This window comes from Loxodonta africana, chromosome 10 (assembly GCF_030014295.1).
Source record: "Loxodonta africana isolate mLoxAfr1 chromosome 10, mLoxAfr1.hap2, whole genome shotgun sequence".
NCBI classification, from domain to species: Eukaryota; Metazoa; Chordata; class Mammalia; order Proboscidea; family Elephantidae; genus Loxodonta; species Loxodonta africana.
The window spans coordinates 72,963,781-72,981,552 of NC_087351.1; the positions used below are offsets into that span (position 1 = coordinate 72,963,781).

Sequence of the window (17,772 nt, forward strand, 5' to 3'; positions counted from 1 at the left end):
TTTCTAGGGACCATCTGGTGGATTCCAACTGCTAACCTTTTGGTTAGCAGCCGTAACTCTTAACCACTACCCCAGGATTTCCTTTTAAACTATAGGATTATACAAATGTTTTTAACTACTGTTTTTTTTTTTTTTTTTTAAATTGGCATTGCTGATTAGAATGTGAAACTAAATGGGCTAAGGATACAATTTGGTTCTTTTATGAGCGATTTAATTTTCATCTTTTTTTGTGATTATATTTCTTGAAGAGGTGAGATGAAATGTAATTTAATGCTCTTTTATGATGAAAAAAAAAGTACATGCCCTACTAATTGTGGGATAAAAATATTGTTTCTGTCATGAACATTGTCATCATCCTACTTAACCTGGAAAAATGAATGTCTCTGAAATTATGATACAACTTTGTTTATCTAGCTTTAACTATTTACGTATTCAGTTTTTAGAAACCATTGCCAATGAAAACTTAAATTTGGACAGTGTGGTATGCATGTACTATTTAATGAGGAGTGGGGTTGGTTTTGAGTAATTGTTTTACTTAAATCAATGCAATCTGTGTGGTTGTTAGACAGCCTAAGAATTGAAGCCAATTCTAAGAGAACTCTGTCCTCGTAGAACATAAGTTTTCAAGTTTCCCAAGAAAATGATCACTTTTGCTTTAAATTTAGTCCAACCATAAGGCAGTTGTTCCTAACTTAAGAACCTAAACTACTAGGAATTTGAAAAATTAATAATAGAAATGCTTGCACTACTTTCAGTAATACAGAATGCTTAAGAGAAATCACAAAATTTGTCCATGATTAGCCCTCACAATAACTTTAAAATAGAGAGATGTCAGATAGGTAGATAGATGGTTGCTAGTTGTTGAATGATACTACCTTAGTTCTGTACATTAACACTGGTTACCTTATAGTCATCAGAAACATTTGCTTAATAAAATAATTATTAATATGTGCAGTTTGAGAGACAAAATCTTTCAGAATATGAGATACATTAGAGAACCAGATTAAAAAGAATCCTAGGTGATTTAAAAAGAATGAAAACCATTACGACTGCATAAAAGGAAAGACTTACGTTCTACAAAGACATCTGAAAATCATAGGCATTCTGGGTTATAATTTGGGGTGAAAGTAAAAGATTTGATGCAGAAAATTATCAAAAATACTTATATAAAATACCCAATTAAGTAAAATCTTTCTTGCTATTGCCTTTATTGGAGAGTGTCATGGAGAATTTTCGTTTCCCATGCTGTGTCTAGTCCTGATTGGCCTGGGTCATAAGAATGATACTTAGTTTGTAGTAGTGGAATGATTTCCCTTTAAGATCTGGCACTCAAATAGTTTTGTGTAAAAGTACAAATTATAATTTCTCTTAACAGCTGTGACATCTTATGAAGATCTTGGACTCTTTGCGTTTGGATTACCTGGAAAGGTATTTTTTTTTCTCCTCTCTGTGTCCAAAACCCAAATAGGCATTATTTTTCCTTCTGTTTCAAATTAAAAGGTACAAATATATAGAGGAAAAAATTGGAATAAAAGGAAAGTGGAGTGAAAAATGGCAGAATGATGGGAGCAAGAAGAGTAAGAAAAGAAATTTTGTATGTACATGTCCTTCCCGAAAATGCATTCATAAATTTAATTCAACGCTTAAATCTTTTAGTATATTTCACTCTGTTGAAGGAGAGCAATGACTTGAATAATTTTGAAACAGTGACAATGGCCTATTTTGAGTTTTTCCTATTAACTCTAATTGTATTCTCTGAGCAAATCTTCGTGAAGACAGAAGAAGTGGCCTAGGGTTAAACTTATAGCATGACTATTTATAAAACGGGTAATTAGAAGATCATTTCATTTAAGAGCCCAACAGTGCTAAGAGATAACTAGCTATCTCCTCAATTCTGGTTGAGGAAATTAAGGCCCAGGGAAATTATTCACAGTTTGTCTACAGTTTGTTTTCCCGGTCCACAGTTACAGAAAATCAGTACCAGATCCTAGGACTCCAGACTCTAAATCTGTGCTTTTGCTACTCAGAATAAGAACAATGGACACTCGTTTGCATTGGGTGTACTAAACTAAAAGGTAGTAAAAATGCTCTCATCTTCACAGTTAGGTAGTCAGGAGTTAAGCATTGTCTTTCGTGCCGTAATATATATATGTTTTTTGAAGAGCAGTTGTGCTTCTAAAGCCCATATTCTATTTTGGTTCTAAACAAGACTTGTTCTTTTTGTTTGTAAATCTGTTGTTTGTGTTTTGTTTTTAATGTAAAAGAATATTGTATTTGTAGAGAGAATTTAGTCTGGGAGAAAAAAGATATGGCTAGATAGTAAGGAAAAAGTCTATATTTACATTCAAATTAATATTGTTTTTGATGTACAAAAGGGAATATTTCTATTTTATACCATGCAGATCGCATGGCTTGGACGTTAATAACCTGAAACCTGAACAAAATGAAGAATATGTTATCTGAGGTTAAAGGGTTTTGTTAGTCATCGCTGATAAGAATTTCTGGTTTCTTAAAGACCAGAATGTTGGTAAAATCAATCATCAATTTTCTGCATCTAGTTTAAGCAAGTACCACTGTTATTTCACATTAGTGTTTCCTCTGCATTCCTTGTTTAACAATAAAGCCTCAAAGAAGAGTATGGATTGTTGAAAGCCTCCATTTCCTAAAACTCTAGAGTGGTTGCTTTATCATTTTCATGTATGTACCCAGTTCTCAGTAGACAGGTACACTAGACAGCAAGCTCTCAATCAGGAGTTAGTTGTTTTTTGTCTGTTTGCTTGCTTGTTTTGTACTTCCTCCTCACTTCCACATTGGGTTGAAACTTCTCTACTTTTTCCAAATATATAGATAGGGTATATGGTATGGATTACATTGTTCTGAGAATCAAAGAGATATTTTTGAAGTGTTTTGTAGTTTTTAAGGAAGATGTTTTTAAAAGTCCATATGTTTATTTACTCACCAAACAAATATTTATTGAGCAAATGCCATGTGTCTTGCATTATGCTAGGCACTGAAGACACAGATAGATTGATAGATTAGTCAATCAATGAGTCGATCAATATCCCGACTTTCTAGATCTTAAATGATTAAATTCAGTCAAATATCGGAAAGTTAATTATCACTAACCTGTTATTACTGTTTTTTGCAATATATTAATAGAAATCCAAATTTCATTTAGTACTGATAGTAGACATATATTGCATATGGAAGATAGTATACAGAAGTTCAAAACAGCCTTTTCACAAATAATTGTAACATACTGGAACTTTTTTTTTTTTTAATAATTTTTATTGTGCTTTAAGTGAAAGTTTACAAATCAAGTCAGTCTCTCGCACAAAAACCTATACACAACTTGCTACATACTCCCAATTACTTTCCCCCCCATGAGACAGCCCACTCCCTCCTTCCACTCTCTCTTTTCGTGACCATTTTGTCAGCTTCTAAGCCCCTCTATCCTTGCATCTCCCCTCCAGGCAGGAGATGCCAAGGTTGTTTCAAGCGTCCTCCCGAACCAAGTAGCTCACGCCTCACCAGCATCTCTCTCCAACCCATTGTCCAGTCCAATCCATGTCTGAAGAGTTGGCTTTAGGGATGGTTCCTGTATTGGGCCAACAGAAGGTCTGGGGGCCATGATCACCGGGGTCAGACCGTTAAGTCTGATCTTTTTATGAGAATTTGGGGTCTGCATCCCCCTGTTCTCCTGCTCCCTCAGGGGTTCTCTGTTGTGTGGAACTAACTTTTAAGAGGGTTTACTTGCAGAGGTCTTTCTAGAAAACGGTAGTGTCAGTCACCTCATCTCCAAAGACTCCTTGCCAAATTTTCAGACCCCAAGGGCTCTAGGTCCAAATAACTTAGATTGTTTCCAAGATAGGCAAGTGCTGCTACTGATGGAATTCTTAGTAGAGATGGGCCTGAAGGATGGTCTGTGACCATTCAGTCCCCAGAGGCCTGAATGATCCTTGAGAGCTAGTGAGCCCCAAACATTCATTGTCAGGTTCAGATCCACAAATATTTGAGTGATTGAAAAGCCTAAGTGGAAGCATCATGTTTAACCATTTCATCTGAGTACCTCTGTTTACAAGAATGAACAAAGTGCTATCTTGAGTTTCCTAGGAATCTCATCAAAGATCACCAGCTAGCAAGCCTTAAGGTTGAACTTAGTCCTCAGGCATATTTTGTTGGCTCAAATCCCTTTTTATTTTTAACTGGTCATGAAATTTTGAAAGAATTCAATTTTTTCCTTTCCTTGAAAAATCAGAAGATATGGCTGCATTGGATCCGCATTCTCGTATGCCGTCCACTGGTCACAGCTGTCCCCTTTTGAAGAGGAAGCAGTTCTCCAATACAGTACAGTCCTTACTACCTCCTATTTTGTTTTACTTAGCCTATTTCATGTTACTGAGTTTGAAACATTTTGCCTAAATTTTCTGGATCTGAGATTGTTTGGGTTCTAGAGTTTTCTGGTCTAGATTTTATTAATCGCTGGGAAAGGGATGCTCAGAGGTTTGGTGTATGCCAAGCTGATATATTCGGAAGACTATATCATTTCCTTTTATGTAATACAGTATTGGTACAGCACACCCCAAACCGTCTCAGTACACTTATAAAAGAAGTATGGTAAAACCAGCAAGAAAGGGAGAATGAGACCAGATAGATTCAGTTTCTTTTTTCGTACTTTGGTATCTGCCCATTACTAGCTTTTAACACATTTAAAATATTTAAAAATGACTAACTGCCAAAAAAGCTTTAAAAAATGTTCCTTATAGCAACAGTGGAACTATTAAAGGAAGGCTTTTTATGTGATGGTTATTAATGCTATGTATTATGGCCGGCAAAATTTATTCTTTCCAATTTCTCCTCATTCATGACTTCTGCTTCTGTTTTTTAGTAATAGTTCTTGGACTTTAATAAAATACTGATCCTTTTATATTATTTCTTCTTACATTTTCTGAATACATTTTTTCTTTTATAGGTGGTGGTGGCAGGCACCATAATAATTCAGAATATTGGAGGTGAGCAACTGGAAGTGCGCTGCTTATGTGTATATGTGACAGAAATGATATCCTCCTTTTGGCTTATCTTATTACAGGTCTAAGCTGGGCACTTGAACCACTATAACCATAGGTATCGTCAGAAGCCCTGTGTATTAGCCTCATTACTCTTTTTTTGAATCTTTTTAACAGTCCTTGTGACAATAACTTCTAAATTAAGTTCCAGCTAAAGCCTTGATTTCAGGTAGTACTTCAGTCTTATTATTAGACCTTCAGCACACTTCTAAAGCATTGGCTTTCTGTTGTTGTGATAATGGTGGGGTACAGTTTAGAAAAACTCTCTAGGTGATTCTAAAACATTTTCCCTCTATTTTTGTTCCATCTACCCCCAATGGCAAAAACTGCTCTAGAGGGAGTTGCGTTGCGTGGGTTGTCAACAGTCAGGTGTGGACAAGCAATGTCTTCTTACAACCAAGAAATTAATAGTGATCAAGTGGTTTAAAAAATAAGCAAATCTGAGATAAATAAGAAACATTTATCTTGTTCCTAGTATTGATCCTAATATTGAGAACCATGTAGAAATAAAACTGTGTTAACTATGGACCTGTAAGCCAAACCTGTTGCCGTTGAGTTGATTCTGACTCACAGCAACCCTATAGGACAGAGCAGAACTGACCTATAGTGTATCCGAGGAGTGGCTGGTGGATTCAAACTGCCGACCTTTTGGTTAGCAGCTGAGTTCTTAACCATTGTGCCACCAGAGCTCCTAATTATGGACAGTAACTTCCTAAATGTATTAAACATTTAATTCTAATATTTGGATATTGTGTTTATATGTGTTGTAAAGAAGTTACATGATGCTGAATAATGCCTTGATTTTCCTTTATCATTGACTAGAGGGCTAAGTAAATATTAATTAGGTTAAAAGAAAACATAGAGAAGGTTAACGTGCACCTTGGATCTTACACAGGATTGTACGGTCAGAGGAAATTTTAATCTTCAAAATCATTTAAAGATGACAGTTTTACTAAAGTTTAAGTCTGATACTCATGAGATCTGAGCTATTACATGTTAAGTATTGTTGAACCAAATTCCATCTTCTCTAATGGGCTTGTTGGTCAAGGAAAAAGTTAACATTCTCTTGAAGAATTGTGTTTGCCATTGTTTTGAAATCCTTGAGCCTTTGTGCTTCAACTTTTTGAATATTCATAGAAAAAAAGTTATTGAATGAGATGAATGCTTTATTGAATACCATACCAAATAATTTCCTTCCAACACACATTCTGTGTACGATACACTAAACCAAAAAAAAAAAAAAAAACCAAACCCATTGCCATCGAGTCAATTCTGACTCATAGCGACCCTATAGGACGGAGTAGAACTGCCCCATAGAGTTTTCAGGGAGCACCTGGTGGATTCAAACTGCTGACCATTTGGTTAGCAGCCATAGCACTTAACCACTATGCCACCAGAGTTTCTACACTACAAGTCAGGAAAACCAATCTCTTTCTTTGTAAATCTATGTAGTATCCTTGACTTTAAGATATGCTTTGGAATAAATTATTTTAGCAAATATGTATTGCATGACTGTACACTGGTAATGATTTGGAATGTGAATGTATATTTTGATATTTTCAGCCCCTCATTAACCTCTCCATATGAATAGTACGAACTGTTGCATTTTGCCTAGATTAGGTTGAATGGTTGTTTAGCATTTTATGTAGAATTTTCAATCCAGGAATTTAGATCCAACTTTGTGGCCTTGTCACCATACCTACTGTTCCATTCTCTGTATTTTTCAGCTTGATCCCTTCCTTGTGCTCTATTCTTGTATGTAACTGCTATAGGGGATAACACTGTTTTGCTACTTGCTGTTATTAGATTGAAGTTAACCTCCGTACATGCTCCTCTCCCCACTATATTGTAAACTCCTCCAGGGCAAGGCTTACGTCTCATTTCTCTTTGTACTCCTGACACCTAGTACAATACCTGGAACTTGATAAACCTTTGTGGAAATGAATAGAGCTGAATATGATTTGTATATGCTATTTCCAAGTACTTGTTAATATTTTAGATTTATTTATCAAGAAGAAGAGAAAAGAGGAGCAGTAGATTGATCATTAGCTTCAAATATTTGAAAGACTGAACATGAAATACTGAAAAAGAAGCTAGACAAATTTAGTATTGTCCCAGAGGACAGAACTGGTTCTCATGGGTGGAAATTTTCAGTGAAGCTGGTTTGAATTCCTCATTAGAAATACCTTTGTAATCAGGTTGTGTGATAATGGGTATGGACTCTACTACATTGGGCATGTTCTTTATCCCCAGAAGCAGCTGATTGGCCACTTGTCAAAATGTCACATACAGAAGGGATTCCTGTATTCGGTGGTGGATAAAGCACCGCTCCCTCTGAACTCTTAAGTTTATTGATTTGCTTGCTATCTTGCTTTATAATTTAAAAAAAAAAAGTGATCTAGAAGCATTCGCAACAATTTTAAATGTCCCTCAAATTCAGAAAAGTTGGTATGACTAATTTAGTTTTTAGAATAGTATCTTATATCTTAGGCTGGGTTCTCTGGAGAAGCAAAACCAGTAAAGCATATAAATATATAGAGAGGTTTATATCAAGGAAATGGCTCTTGTGTTTGTAGAGGCGGAACGTTCCAAGTCCAAGGATCAGGATAGAGGTTCTTCTGATTCACATAACCTCGCAGGGGGCTGGCGAACCCAAGATCAGCAGGTCAGAGAGCAAGGCTCTTGCTCACAGGCTGTGAAGATCAATGAATCCTAAGACTGTCAGGCAAGACTACAGGTAAGCTGCTAGCTTAAGTCTCAAGAACCGGAGGTCAGACAAACAGGAGCCAGCTGCAGGATCCAGAGCAGGCAAAAGCCAGAACATCTGCTTATATTCAGATGCAGGCCACATGCCCAAGGAAACTGCCTTTCAACTGATTGGCTGCTCACAGCAGGTCCCATCATGGGGGTGATCACATATCAAATCTCACCAGGGAAGTGATCACAACATTACATGACTGCCAAAACATTGAGAATCGTGGCCCAGCCAAGCTGACACACAACCTTAACCATCACAAATAGTGTCCTCATAATTTTCTTCACATTAGTTAAAAGTTTGCTTACTGAGAGCCACCTGAATAAAAACTGAATATATATTTTCCAGAGATTTTTTTTCTTTTGTTTTGGACAGATGTGCATTAATTATTCATTTATTATAATAGGATTGGAAGTTTGCTGTTGTGAGTACAACAACCCAGAGCATTGGGCTGAAAGTTAGGAACCCTGAATTCTATCTAGCCTCTGCCATTGGGTATCCATGTGTCTTGGGAAATCCCTCAGTCTCTTGGCTTCAGTTTCCTGTTTGTAAAATGGCTGGTGATTGGGTGGGAAGCAGGGAGCTTTGGGTTACTTCTTCCGCAAAAATTCTAATTCTAACTTAGCACTTTGGGAAGCATATTAAGTCTTTCAGGACATTAAAATATTTTTAGTACAGAAAAGTTAAATGGAAGGGTTATACTTGGTTCAAAAGATGATCTGACGCTTTTTTAGGTGTCTTTAACAAATCAGTAACCATTGCCCTAAAAGCGTTTGTAAATGCTGGTCTTTGTCATTAGGAAAAGGAGTACACCCCAATTCTTGGGCCTGCCCTTTAAGACAGCTTCTGAACCTTTGAGAAGTAGAAGCCTAGGAACTCCAGCCTTCAGAAGTAGTTCCTTAATATGAATTGCATCCATGGAACTCCTGGTAAACCATGTATGCTTGAGAAGAAACAGCATACTTATTTGGAAGGGTTTTTCATATGCCGTAAGGAACTCTGGTGGTACAGTGGTGAAAACAATTGACTGCTAACCAAAAGGTCAGTGGTTGAAAACGACCAGCAGCTCCGTGGGAGAAAAATGTTGCAATCTGCTTCCATAGAAATTTACAGCCTTGGGAAACCTATGGGGTCGCTATGAGTCAGAATTTATGGCAGTAGGTTTGTTTTTTGTTTTGTTTTGTTTTTTTGTTTAATATGCTGTGCTCATCACTTTTTAAATATTCTTAAAAATTGATTTTGACTTTTTCTTTATTAATTGCAAATACAAGCAGCCCACAGGTTACGGATGTCCAATTTATGGACAACTCATATTTGCACTTTAATGCTATGTAAATTTGCTCTTGCATTGAAATGGTGGGACTAACCCCTACTTGCAACAAATTCTTTATCACAATCACCTTCACTTGCTGCACGTGTAGCTTTTAAATAATTGAAAAGGCCTGGAGCCTTTTCTTGCACTAACCAAAAAAACAAACTTAACCCACTGCCATCGAATTGATTTCAACTCATAGTGACCCTTTAAGACAGACTAGAACTGCCCCACAGGGGCTGAAGTGACATCTACTAACAGTCTTTGTTTCTGGGACACAAAGTCAGAAAAGAGGCATCTGGAAGTTTTAATATTTAATGCTTATTATAGGCCAGAGAATTCTGGCTTCGAGAGTTTGAATTTGGTGGGCTACTAGTAAAGGGACTAAGGACTGTAGTAGAAAATAAATATAGGTGGTTTCCACAGAGAGTTCTTCTGTATTACATTATGTGATTCTTTTCCTTAAAAAATAAGAAGTTAGTTTCACATTCATTTGAACTCCTGTGATAGACCACTTGAGAGGCTAGAATATCGCTAGAAATCTAAAGGTAAACCCCAAATCATCATCTTAGGCCAGGCAGGTCTTATTAACACTTACAAAAACATGATAAAAGTGACATCAATTGATACATTTCTGGTTTCATGTTTTGCCCAGCCAAAATGTGTAAATGTGAATGGCTCTTAGGAGTATGTAAAACTCTTAATTTTGCTCTTATAACATAGGAAGGACCACTGTGGATAGCATATTCTTTCTTTGGTTCTTTAAAGCTTCAGTTTTTAAAAGGAGATTAAAGATTTAATCACTGCTACATATTATGAAGATCAAAGACATATTATGAAGATCAAAGACCACAGCCTTCAGTATGGACTGCACCTCAACATAAAGAAAACAAAAATCCTCACAACTGGACCAATGAGCAACATCATGATAAACGGAGAAAAGATTGAAGTTGTCAAGGATTTCATTTTACTTGGATCCACAATCAACAGCCATGGAAGCAGCAGTCAAGAAATCAAAAGACACATTGCATTGGATAAATCTGCTGCAAAGGACCTCTTCAAAGTGTTGAAGAGCAAAGATATCACCCTGAAGACTAAGGTGCGCCTGACCCAAGCCATGGTATTTTCAATCACATCATACGCATGTAAAAGCTGGACAATGAATAAGGAAGACCAAAGAAGAGTTGACGCCTTTGAATTGTGGTGTTGGCGAAAAATATTGAATATCAGATGGACTGCCAAAAGAACGAACAAATCTGTCCTGGAAGAAGTGCTGCCAGAATGCTCCTTAGAGGCAAGGATGGCAAGACTGCGTCTTACATACTTTGGACATGTTGTCAGGAGGGATCAGTCCCTGGAGAAGGACATCATGCTTGGCAAAGTACAGGGTCAGCAGAAAAGAGGAAGACCCTCAATAAGGTGGATTGACACAGTGACTGCAACAATGAGCTCAAGCATAACAACGATTGTAAGGATGGCTCAGGACCAGGCAGTGTTTTGTTCTGTTGTGCATGGGGTCACTCTGAGTTGGAACCGACTCGATGGCACCTAACAACAACAACAACAACGTATTATGAGAATTGAAGATGGCGAGACTTCAGCTTGCTTACTTTGGACAAGTCATCAGGAAAGGTCAATTTCTAGAAAAGTACATGTTTGGTAGAGAGTAGCGAAAAGGAAGGAAACCCTCAATAAGATGAATTAACACAGTAACCACAACAGTGGACTCCACAATACCAATGATTATGAAGATGGCACAGGATCAGGCAACATTTCATTCTATTATACGTAAGTCGCCATGAGTTGGAGCTGACTTGATGCCAACTAACAACAACAACAACATATTGTGAAAGGAGAACCCTAAACATTAATAGTCTTAGTGAAATCTCCTGAAACTGCTAGAATGATCTAGACTTTCAGTCAGGCACAAATCCCACAAACCTTACTCTAGCAGCCTTGATTAACACCTCAGTTTGGGAATCTAAATTTTAAAGAGAAACCCAACAATCCTCTTGTGTACTTAGGTAGCTCAGCTTCTACATCGCATAAACAGAAAGGTACAAATAAGATCATTTTCAGTTGACCACTATACAAATCTCAAATTCTCAGTATGTTTCAAAGCCATGATTTAATATTAGGTATGTTGGAAACCATTGGGGTTACTTTTTTCCTTTTCTTTTAACTTTGGTTAGGAAGTGCCAGGTCTTTCAGGTGTACTTTTTGTTGTTTTCATGGGAAACTGTGATTAGGTGTGCTGTTATTACGCCACCTGCTGGTCAGTTCATCTGTAGTCAAACTGCAGTTTTTTTGAACCTTACGCAAACCCTGCTTTGGCATTGGAGGGGTACAGGAAACTTGGAAGGAGGGACTTTTTCTCAAGTACTTCTTTTGACAAAATTTACTGGTAACATCATTTTAAAAAGGGTTTTAAAATAATTTATTTGTTAGTTCATAATTTCTATTGAAGTTTAGTTATAGAATTTTTAGAATTATAAACGTATAAAACAGGGTTTTTTTTTATATAGTCACTTAGACTTTTTACTCAACATTAAGATTTTGATAAATAATAAAACAAAGATACATATTTCCCTAGGGCTATGGAAGAACATCTTCCCCCTTATATTTTGATTTTAACTTGTGGACGCATTAGGAAAATAATGTTGTTTTCAGGGTTTAAAAAAAAGTTTTGGTTCTTTTTGTTTTTTAAAGGAGATTATTTGTGTACTATTTTGAGTATGGATAGAATTAGCGGCATTTGGACATTTAGTAGGAATAGCGTGTTCATAAGACCCATTGCATAGAATAAACCAGTTGCTACTCATGACTAAAAGCATGTTTAAGTAAAATTGAAGCTGTCTTAGACTGAAAGGCAAACTTACATTTCCTCTGATAGTACATCCGTTTGGTTAGGGCTGGCTGCTAACTAATCCTTAAGAAGTTGCTGAACTTCCCTAACTGCTGAAAACCTAATTCCTTTTTTTTTAATTTTTTTAATGTTATTTATTTTTTTTTATTATGCTTTAGGTGAAAGTTTACAGCTCAAGTTAATGTCTCATACAAGAATTTATACACGTATTGTTATGTGACCCTAGTTGCAATTCCTATAATGTAACAGCACACTCCCTTTTTCGACTGTGGGTTTCCTATGTCCATTCATCCAGCTCCTCTCCCTTTCTGCCTTCTCATTCTGCCTTCAGACAGGACCTGCCCATTTAGTTTCGTGTATCTACTTGAACTATTTTATAGTTCAGTCTCATCTTTGAGGAATTGGCTTCAGGTATGGTTTTAGTTCTTGGTTAACAGGGAGTCCAGGGGTCATGTTTCTGGGAGTTCCTCTAGTCTCAGGTCATTAAGTCTGGTCTCTTAACATGAACTTGAGTTCTGCGCCGCACTTTTCTCCTGCTCTATCAGGGATGCTGTTGTGTTCCCTTTCAGGGTGGTCATTGGTTGTAGCTGGGTACAATCTAGTTCTTTGGGTCTTAGGCTGATGGAGTCTCTGGTTTATGTGGCCCTTTTGTCTCTTGGGCTAATATTTTCCTTGTGTCTTTGGTGTTCTTCATTCTCCTTTGCTCCAGGTGGGTTGGGACCAATTGATGCATCTTAGAAGGCTACTCACAAGCTTTTAAGACTCCAGACACCACTCACCAAAGTGGGATGCAGAACATCTTCTTAATAAGCTGCTATGTTTAAACCTTTTCTTGAGTTCTCGTAATAGTGGTCTCATACAATATTTGTCCGTTTGTGACTGACTAATTTCATTCAGCATAATGCCTTCCAGATTCATCCAAGTCGTGAGATATTTCGTGGATTCATCATGGTTCTTTATAGTTGTGTATTATTTCATTGTGTGTATATACCGTAATTTGTTTATCCATTTGTCTGTTGGTGGGCACCTATGTTGTTTCCATCTTTTTGCTATTGTGAACAGTGCTGCAGTGAACATGGGTGTGCATACATCTATTCGTGTGATGGTTCTTAGTTCTCTAGGATATATTCCAAGGAGTGGGATTGCTCGATCATATGGTACTTCTATTTATAGTTTTTTTAAGGAAGCAACAAATTGATTTCTAAAGTGGTTGTACCATTTTACATTCCTACCAGCAGTGTATAAATGTTCCAGTCTCTCCACAACCTCTCCAACATTTATTATTTTATATTTCTTGGATTAATGCTAGCATTGTTGGGGTGAGATGGTATCTCATTATAGTTTTGATTTGCATTTTTCTAATGACTAATGATCCTGAGCATTTCCTCATGTATCTGTTAGCCACCTGAATGTCCTCTTTGGTGAAGTGCCTGTTTATATCCTTTGCCCATTTTTTAATTGGATTATTTGTATTTTTGTTATTGAGGTTTGGCAGTATTTTGCAGATCTTAGAGAATAGACCTGGATCAGATACGTCATAGCCAAAATTTTTTCCCTGTCTGTAGGTTGTCTTTTTACTCTTTTGGTGAAGTCTTTTGATGAGCATAAGTGTTTGATTTTTAGGAGCTCCCAGTTATCTAGTTTCTCTTCTGGTGTTTGTGCATTGATAGTTATGGACTGTGTTCTGTTTATGCCATGATTAGGGCTCCTAGCATTGTCCCTATATTTTCTTCCATGACCTTTATTGTTTTAGGTTTTATATTTAGGTCTTTGATTCATTTTGAAGTTAATTTTTGTACATGGTGTAAGGTGTGGGTCTTGTTTCATGTTTTTGCAGGTGGATATCCAGCTATGCCAGCACCATTTGTTAAAGAGACTGTCTTTTCCCCATTTAACAGACTTTGGGCCTCTGTCAAATATCAGCTGCTCATAGGTGGATGAATTTACATCTGGATTCTCAATTCTTCTCCATTGGTCTATGTATCTGTTGTTGTACCAGTACCAGGCTGTTTTGACTACGGTGCTGGTATAATAGGTTCTAAAATCAGGTAGTGTGAGGCCTCCCACTTTGTTCTTTTTCAGTAATGCTTGCTTTATTTAAGGCCTCTTCCCTTTCCATGTGAAGTTGGTGATTTGTTTCTCAGTCTTGTTACAAAATGTTTTTGGAATTTGGATTGGTACTGCATTGTATCTGTAGATTTGCTTTCGGTAAAATTGACATTTTCACAATGTTGAGTCTTCCTATCCATGAGCAAGGTATGTTTTTCCACTTATGTAAGTCTCTTTTGATTTCTTGCAGTAGTGTCCTGTAGTTTTCTTTACATCTTTGGTTAAATTTATTCCTAAGTATTTTATCTTCTCGGGGGCTATTGTAAATGGTATTGATTTAGTTATTTCTTCTTTGAAGTTCTCTTTGTTGGTGTAGAGGAATTTGTATGTTTATCTTGATACTTTCTATCCTGATACTTTGCTGAAATCCTGTATTCTAGTTTTCTCGTGGGTTCTTTAGGACTTTCTCTGTATAAGATCATATCATCTGCAAATAGGGGTACTTTTACTTCTTCCTTACCAATTTGGATGCTCTTTATTTCTTTTTCTTGCCTTATTACTATGGCTGGGACCTCCAGCACAGTGTTGAATAAGAGTGGTAATAAAGGGCATCCTTGTCTGGCTCCCATTCTCAAGGGGAATGGTTTTAGACTCTCTCTGTTTAGGATGATGTTGGCTGTTGGCTCTGTGTACCAAAAAAAAAAAAACGAAACCCATTGCCGTCGAGTCAATTCCAACTCATAGCAACCCTATAGGACAGAGTAGAACTGCCCCATAGAGTTTCCAAGGAGCGCCTGGCGGATTTCTACTGCTGACCCTTTGGTTAGCAGCTGTAGCACTTAACCACTATGCCACCAGGGTAAAAAAAAAAAAAAAGACCAGGGTAAATGCCCTTTATTATGTTGAGGATTTCCCCTTCCGTTCCTATTTTGCTGAGAGTTTTTATCATGAATGGGCATCGGACTTTGTCAAATGCTGTTTTTCCATGTAATTGATAAGATCATATGGTTCTTGTCTTTTGTTTTATGTGATGGATTACATTGATTGTTTTTCTGGTGTTGAACCTTCCCTGCATACCTGGTACGAATCCCACTTGGTCATGGTGAATTATTTTTTTTTGAAATATTGTTAAGTTCTATTGGCTAGAATTTTGTTGGGGATTTTTACGTCTATGTTCATAAGGGATATTGGTTTGTAATTTTCCTTTTTTGTGTGTGTGATGTCTTTACCTGGTTTTGGTATGAGTTATGCTGGCTTCATAGAATGAGTTGGGGAATATCCCATCCTTTTCTATGCTCTAAAACACCTTTATTAGTAGTGGTGTTAACTCTTCTCTGAAAGTTTGGTAGAATTCTCCAGCGAAGTTGTCAGGGTCAGGACTTTTTTTTTTAATGGGAGTTTTTTTAAATTACCTCTTCAGTCTCTCCTTTTGTTTTAGGTTTATTTAGTTGTTCTACCTCTGTTTGTGTTAGTTTAGGTAGGTGGTGTGTTTCTAGAAATTTGCCCATTTCCTCTAAGTTTTCAAATTTGTTGGAGTACAATTTTTCATAATATTCTCTCATGGTTCTTTTAATTTCATTTGGGTCTGTTGTGTTATCGGCCATCTCATTTCTTATTTGGGTTATTTGCTTCCTCTCCTGTTTTTCTTTTATCAGTTTGGCCAGTGGCTTATCAATTTTGTTGATCTTTTCAGAGAGCCACCTTTTTTGCTCTTGTTAACTCTTTCAATTGTTCTTCTGTTCTCTATTTAATTTATTTCTGCTTTAATTTTTATTATTTCCTTTCTTCTGGTGCCTGAGGGCTTCTTTTGCTGTTCTTTTTCTATTTGTTCAAGTTGTAGGGTTAATGTTTTGATCTGGGCCCTTTCTTCTTTTTGGATGTATGTGTTTATTGCTATAAATTGACTTCCAAGCACTGCTTTTGCTGTGTCTCAAAGGTTCTAGTGGGAAGTGTTTTCATTCTCATTTGATTCTGCGAATTTCTTTATTCCATCCTTGATTTCTTCTGTAACCCAGTAGTTTTTGAGCAAGGTGTTGTTCAGTTTCCATGTATTTGATTTTTTTCCTTGCTTTTTCTGTTATTGATACCTACTTTTATGGCATATGGTCAGAAAAGATGTTTTATAATATTTCAATGTTTTGGATTCTGTTAGGCTTCCTTTGTGACCTAATATTTGGTCTGTTCTGTGTATGTCTGTGATGGATGGAATGTTCTGTATATGTCTGTGAGATCAAGTTGGTTGATCGTGGCATTTAGATCTTCCATGTCTTTATTGTGCTTCTTTCTGGATGTTCTATCCTTCATTGAAAGTGGCCTGTTGAAACCTCCTACTATTGTTGTGGAGCTGTCTGTTTCTCTTTTCAATGTTGTTAGAGTTTGTTTTATGTGTTTTGGAGTCCTGTCATTGCATGCATAAATATTTATTATGGTTATGTCCTTCTGGTTTATTGACCCTTTAATCATTAAATAGTGTCCTTCCTTATTCTTTATGGTGGCTTTTGCTTTAAAGTCTGTTTTGTCAGAGATTAATATTGCCACTCCTGCTCTTTTTTGATTGTTGTTTGCTTGATATATTTTTTTCAATCCTTTAAGTTTTAGTTTGTGGTTTTGAGTCTAAGGTGTGTCTCTTGTAGGCAGCATATAGACGGATTGTGTTTTTTTTATCAATTCTTCCACTCTCTCTCTTTATTGGTACATTTAATCCACTTACTTTCAGCGTAATTATTGATAGGCATGAGTTTAGTGCTGCCATTTTGATGTATTTTTTTGTGTATGTGTGTTGTTGATAGTTTCTTTGTTCCACTAAATTTTCTGTGCTGTTGTTTTTCTTAATCTATTTTCATCTTTTTCATTGTTGATTTTATATTTGCTGAGTATTTATGTTTTTCTTTATTTTGACATGTAGGACTGTTCTTTCCTTAAAATTTCCATCTATTTTTCTACGTTGAAACCAATCTTTTATTTCTTGATATCACCTTGACTTCCTGTCCATATGAAAGTTCTATGACTACATTACTTAGTCCTCTGTCTTATTTTACTGTTGTTGTCTTTTACATATTGATGTCTCTATTTTCAGTGTTTTAGCTTTTACTTATTTTTGTTACTTCCCTATCTGGGTTGATATCTGGTTATTCTGTCCTGTGTTCTAGTCTTGGGTTGTTACCTGATACTACTGATTCTCTAGCCAGAGGACTCCCTTTAGCATTTTTGTAATTTTGGTTTAGTTTTCACAAATTCTCTTAACCTCTGTTTATCAGAAAATGCTCTAATTTTGCCATATTTGAGAGACAGTTTTACTGAATATATAATTCTTGGCTGGCAGTTGTTTTCCTTCAAGGCTCTATATATGTCATCCCATTGCCTTCTTGCCGGCATGGTTTCTGCTGAGTAGTCAGAGCTTAGTCTTATTGACTGTTCTTTGTAAATGACTTTTCGTTTATCCCTAGCCACTCTTAAAAGTCTCTCTTTGTCTTTGGTTTTGGCAAGTTTGATTAAATGTCTTGGTGACTTTCTTTTCGGATCTATCCTGTGTGAGGTTCATTGACCTCTTTGGATCAGTATCTTCTCATTTTTCACGATATCAGGGAATTTTCTGCCAGCAAATCTTCAGTGATTCTCTCTGTAGTTTCTGTTATCCCCTTGTGTTCTGGTACTCCAGTAACTCATAGGTTATTCCTCTTGATATAATCCCACATAATTCTTAGGGTTTCTTCATTTTTTTTAA

General features: G+C 36.5%; 1 protein-coding gene across 8 annotated transcripts in view; it reads left to right on the forward strand.

Moving 5' to 3' along the window:
• Window positions 1-17,772, forward strand: part of SLC38A6 (solute carrier family 38 member 6) — an 84,320-nt gene that overhangs the window by 17,933 nt on the left and 48,615 nt on the right. For 6 of the 8 annotated variants that reach the window (XM_010588676.3, XM_023546232.2, XM_010588675.3 and 3 more), the window contains exons 4-5: window positions 1,376-1,428; window positions 4,973-5,012. The exons of 1 other annotated variant lie outside the window; for it this stretch is intronic. In XM_010588676.3, the coding sequence (XP_010586978.1) occupies window positions 1,376-1,428; window positions 4,973-5,012 (93 nt within the window). The remainder of the gene's footprint in view (window positions 1-1,375; window positions 1,429-4,972; window positions 5,013-17,772) is intronic. One more of the 8 variants, XM_023546234.2, reaches the window with a different exon arrangement.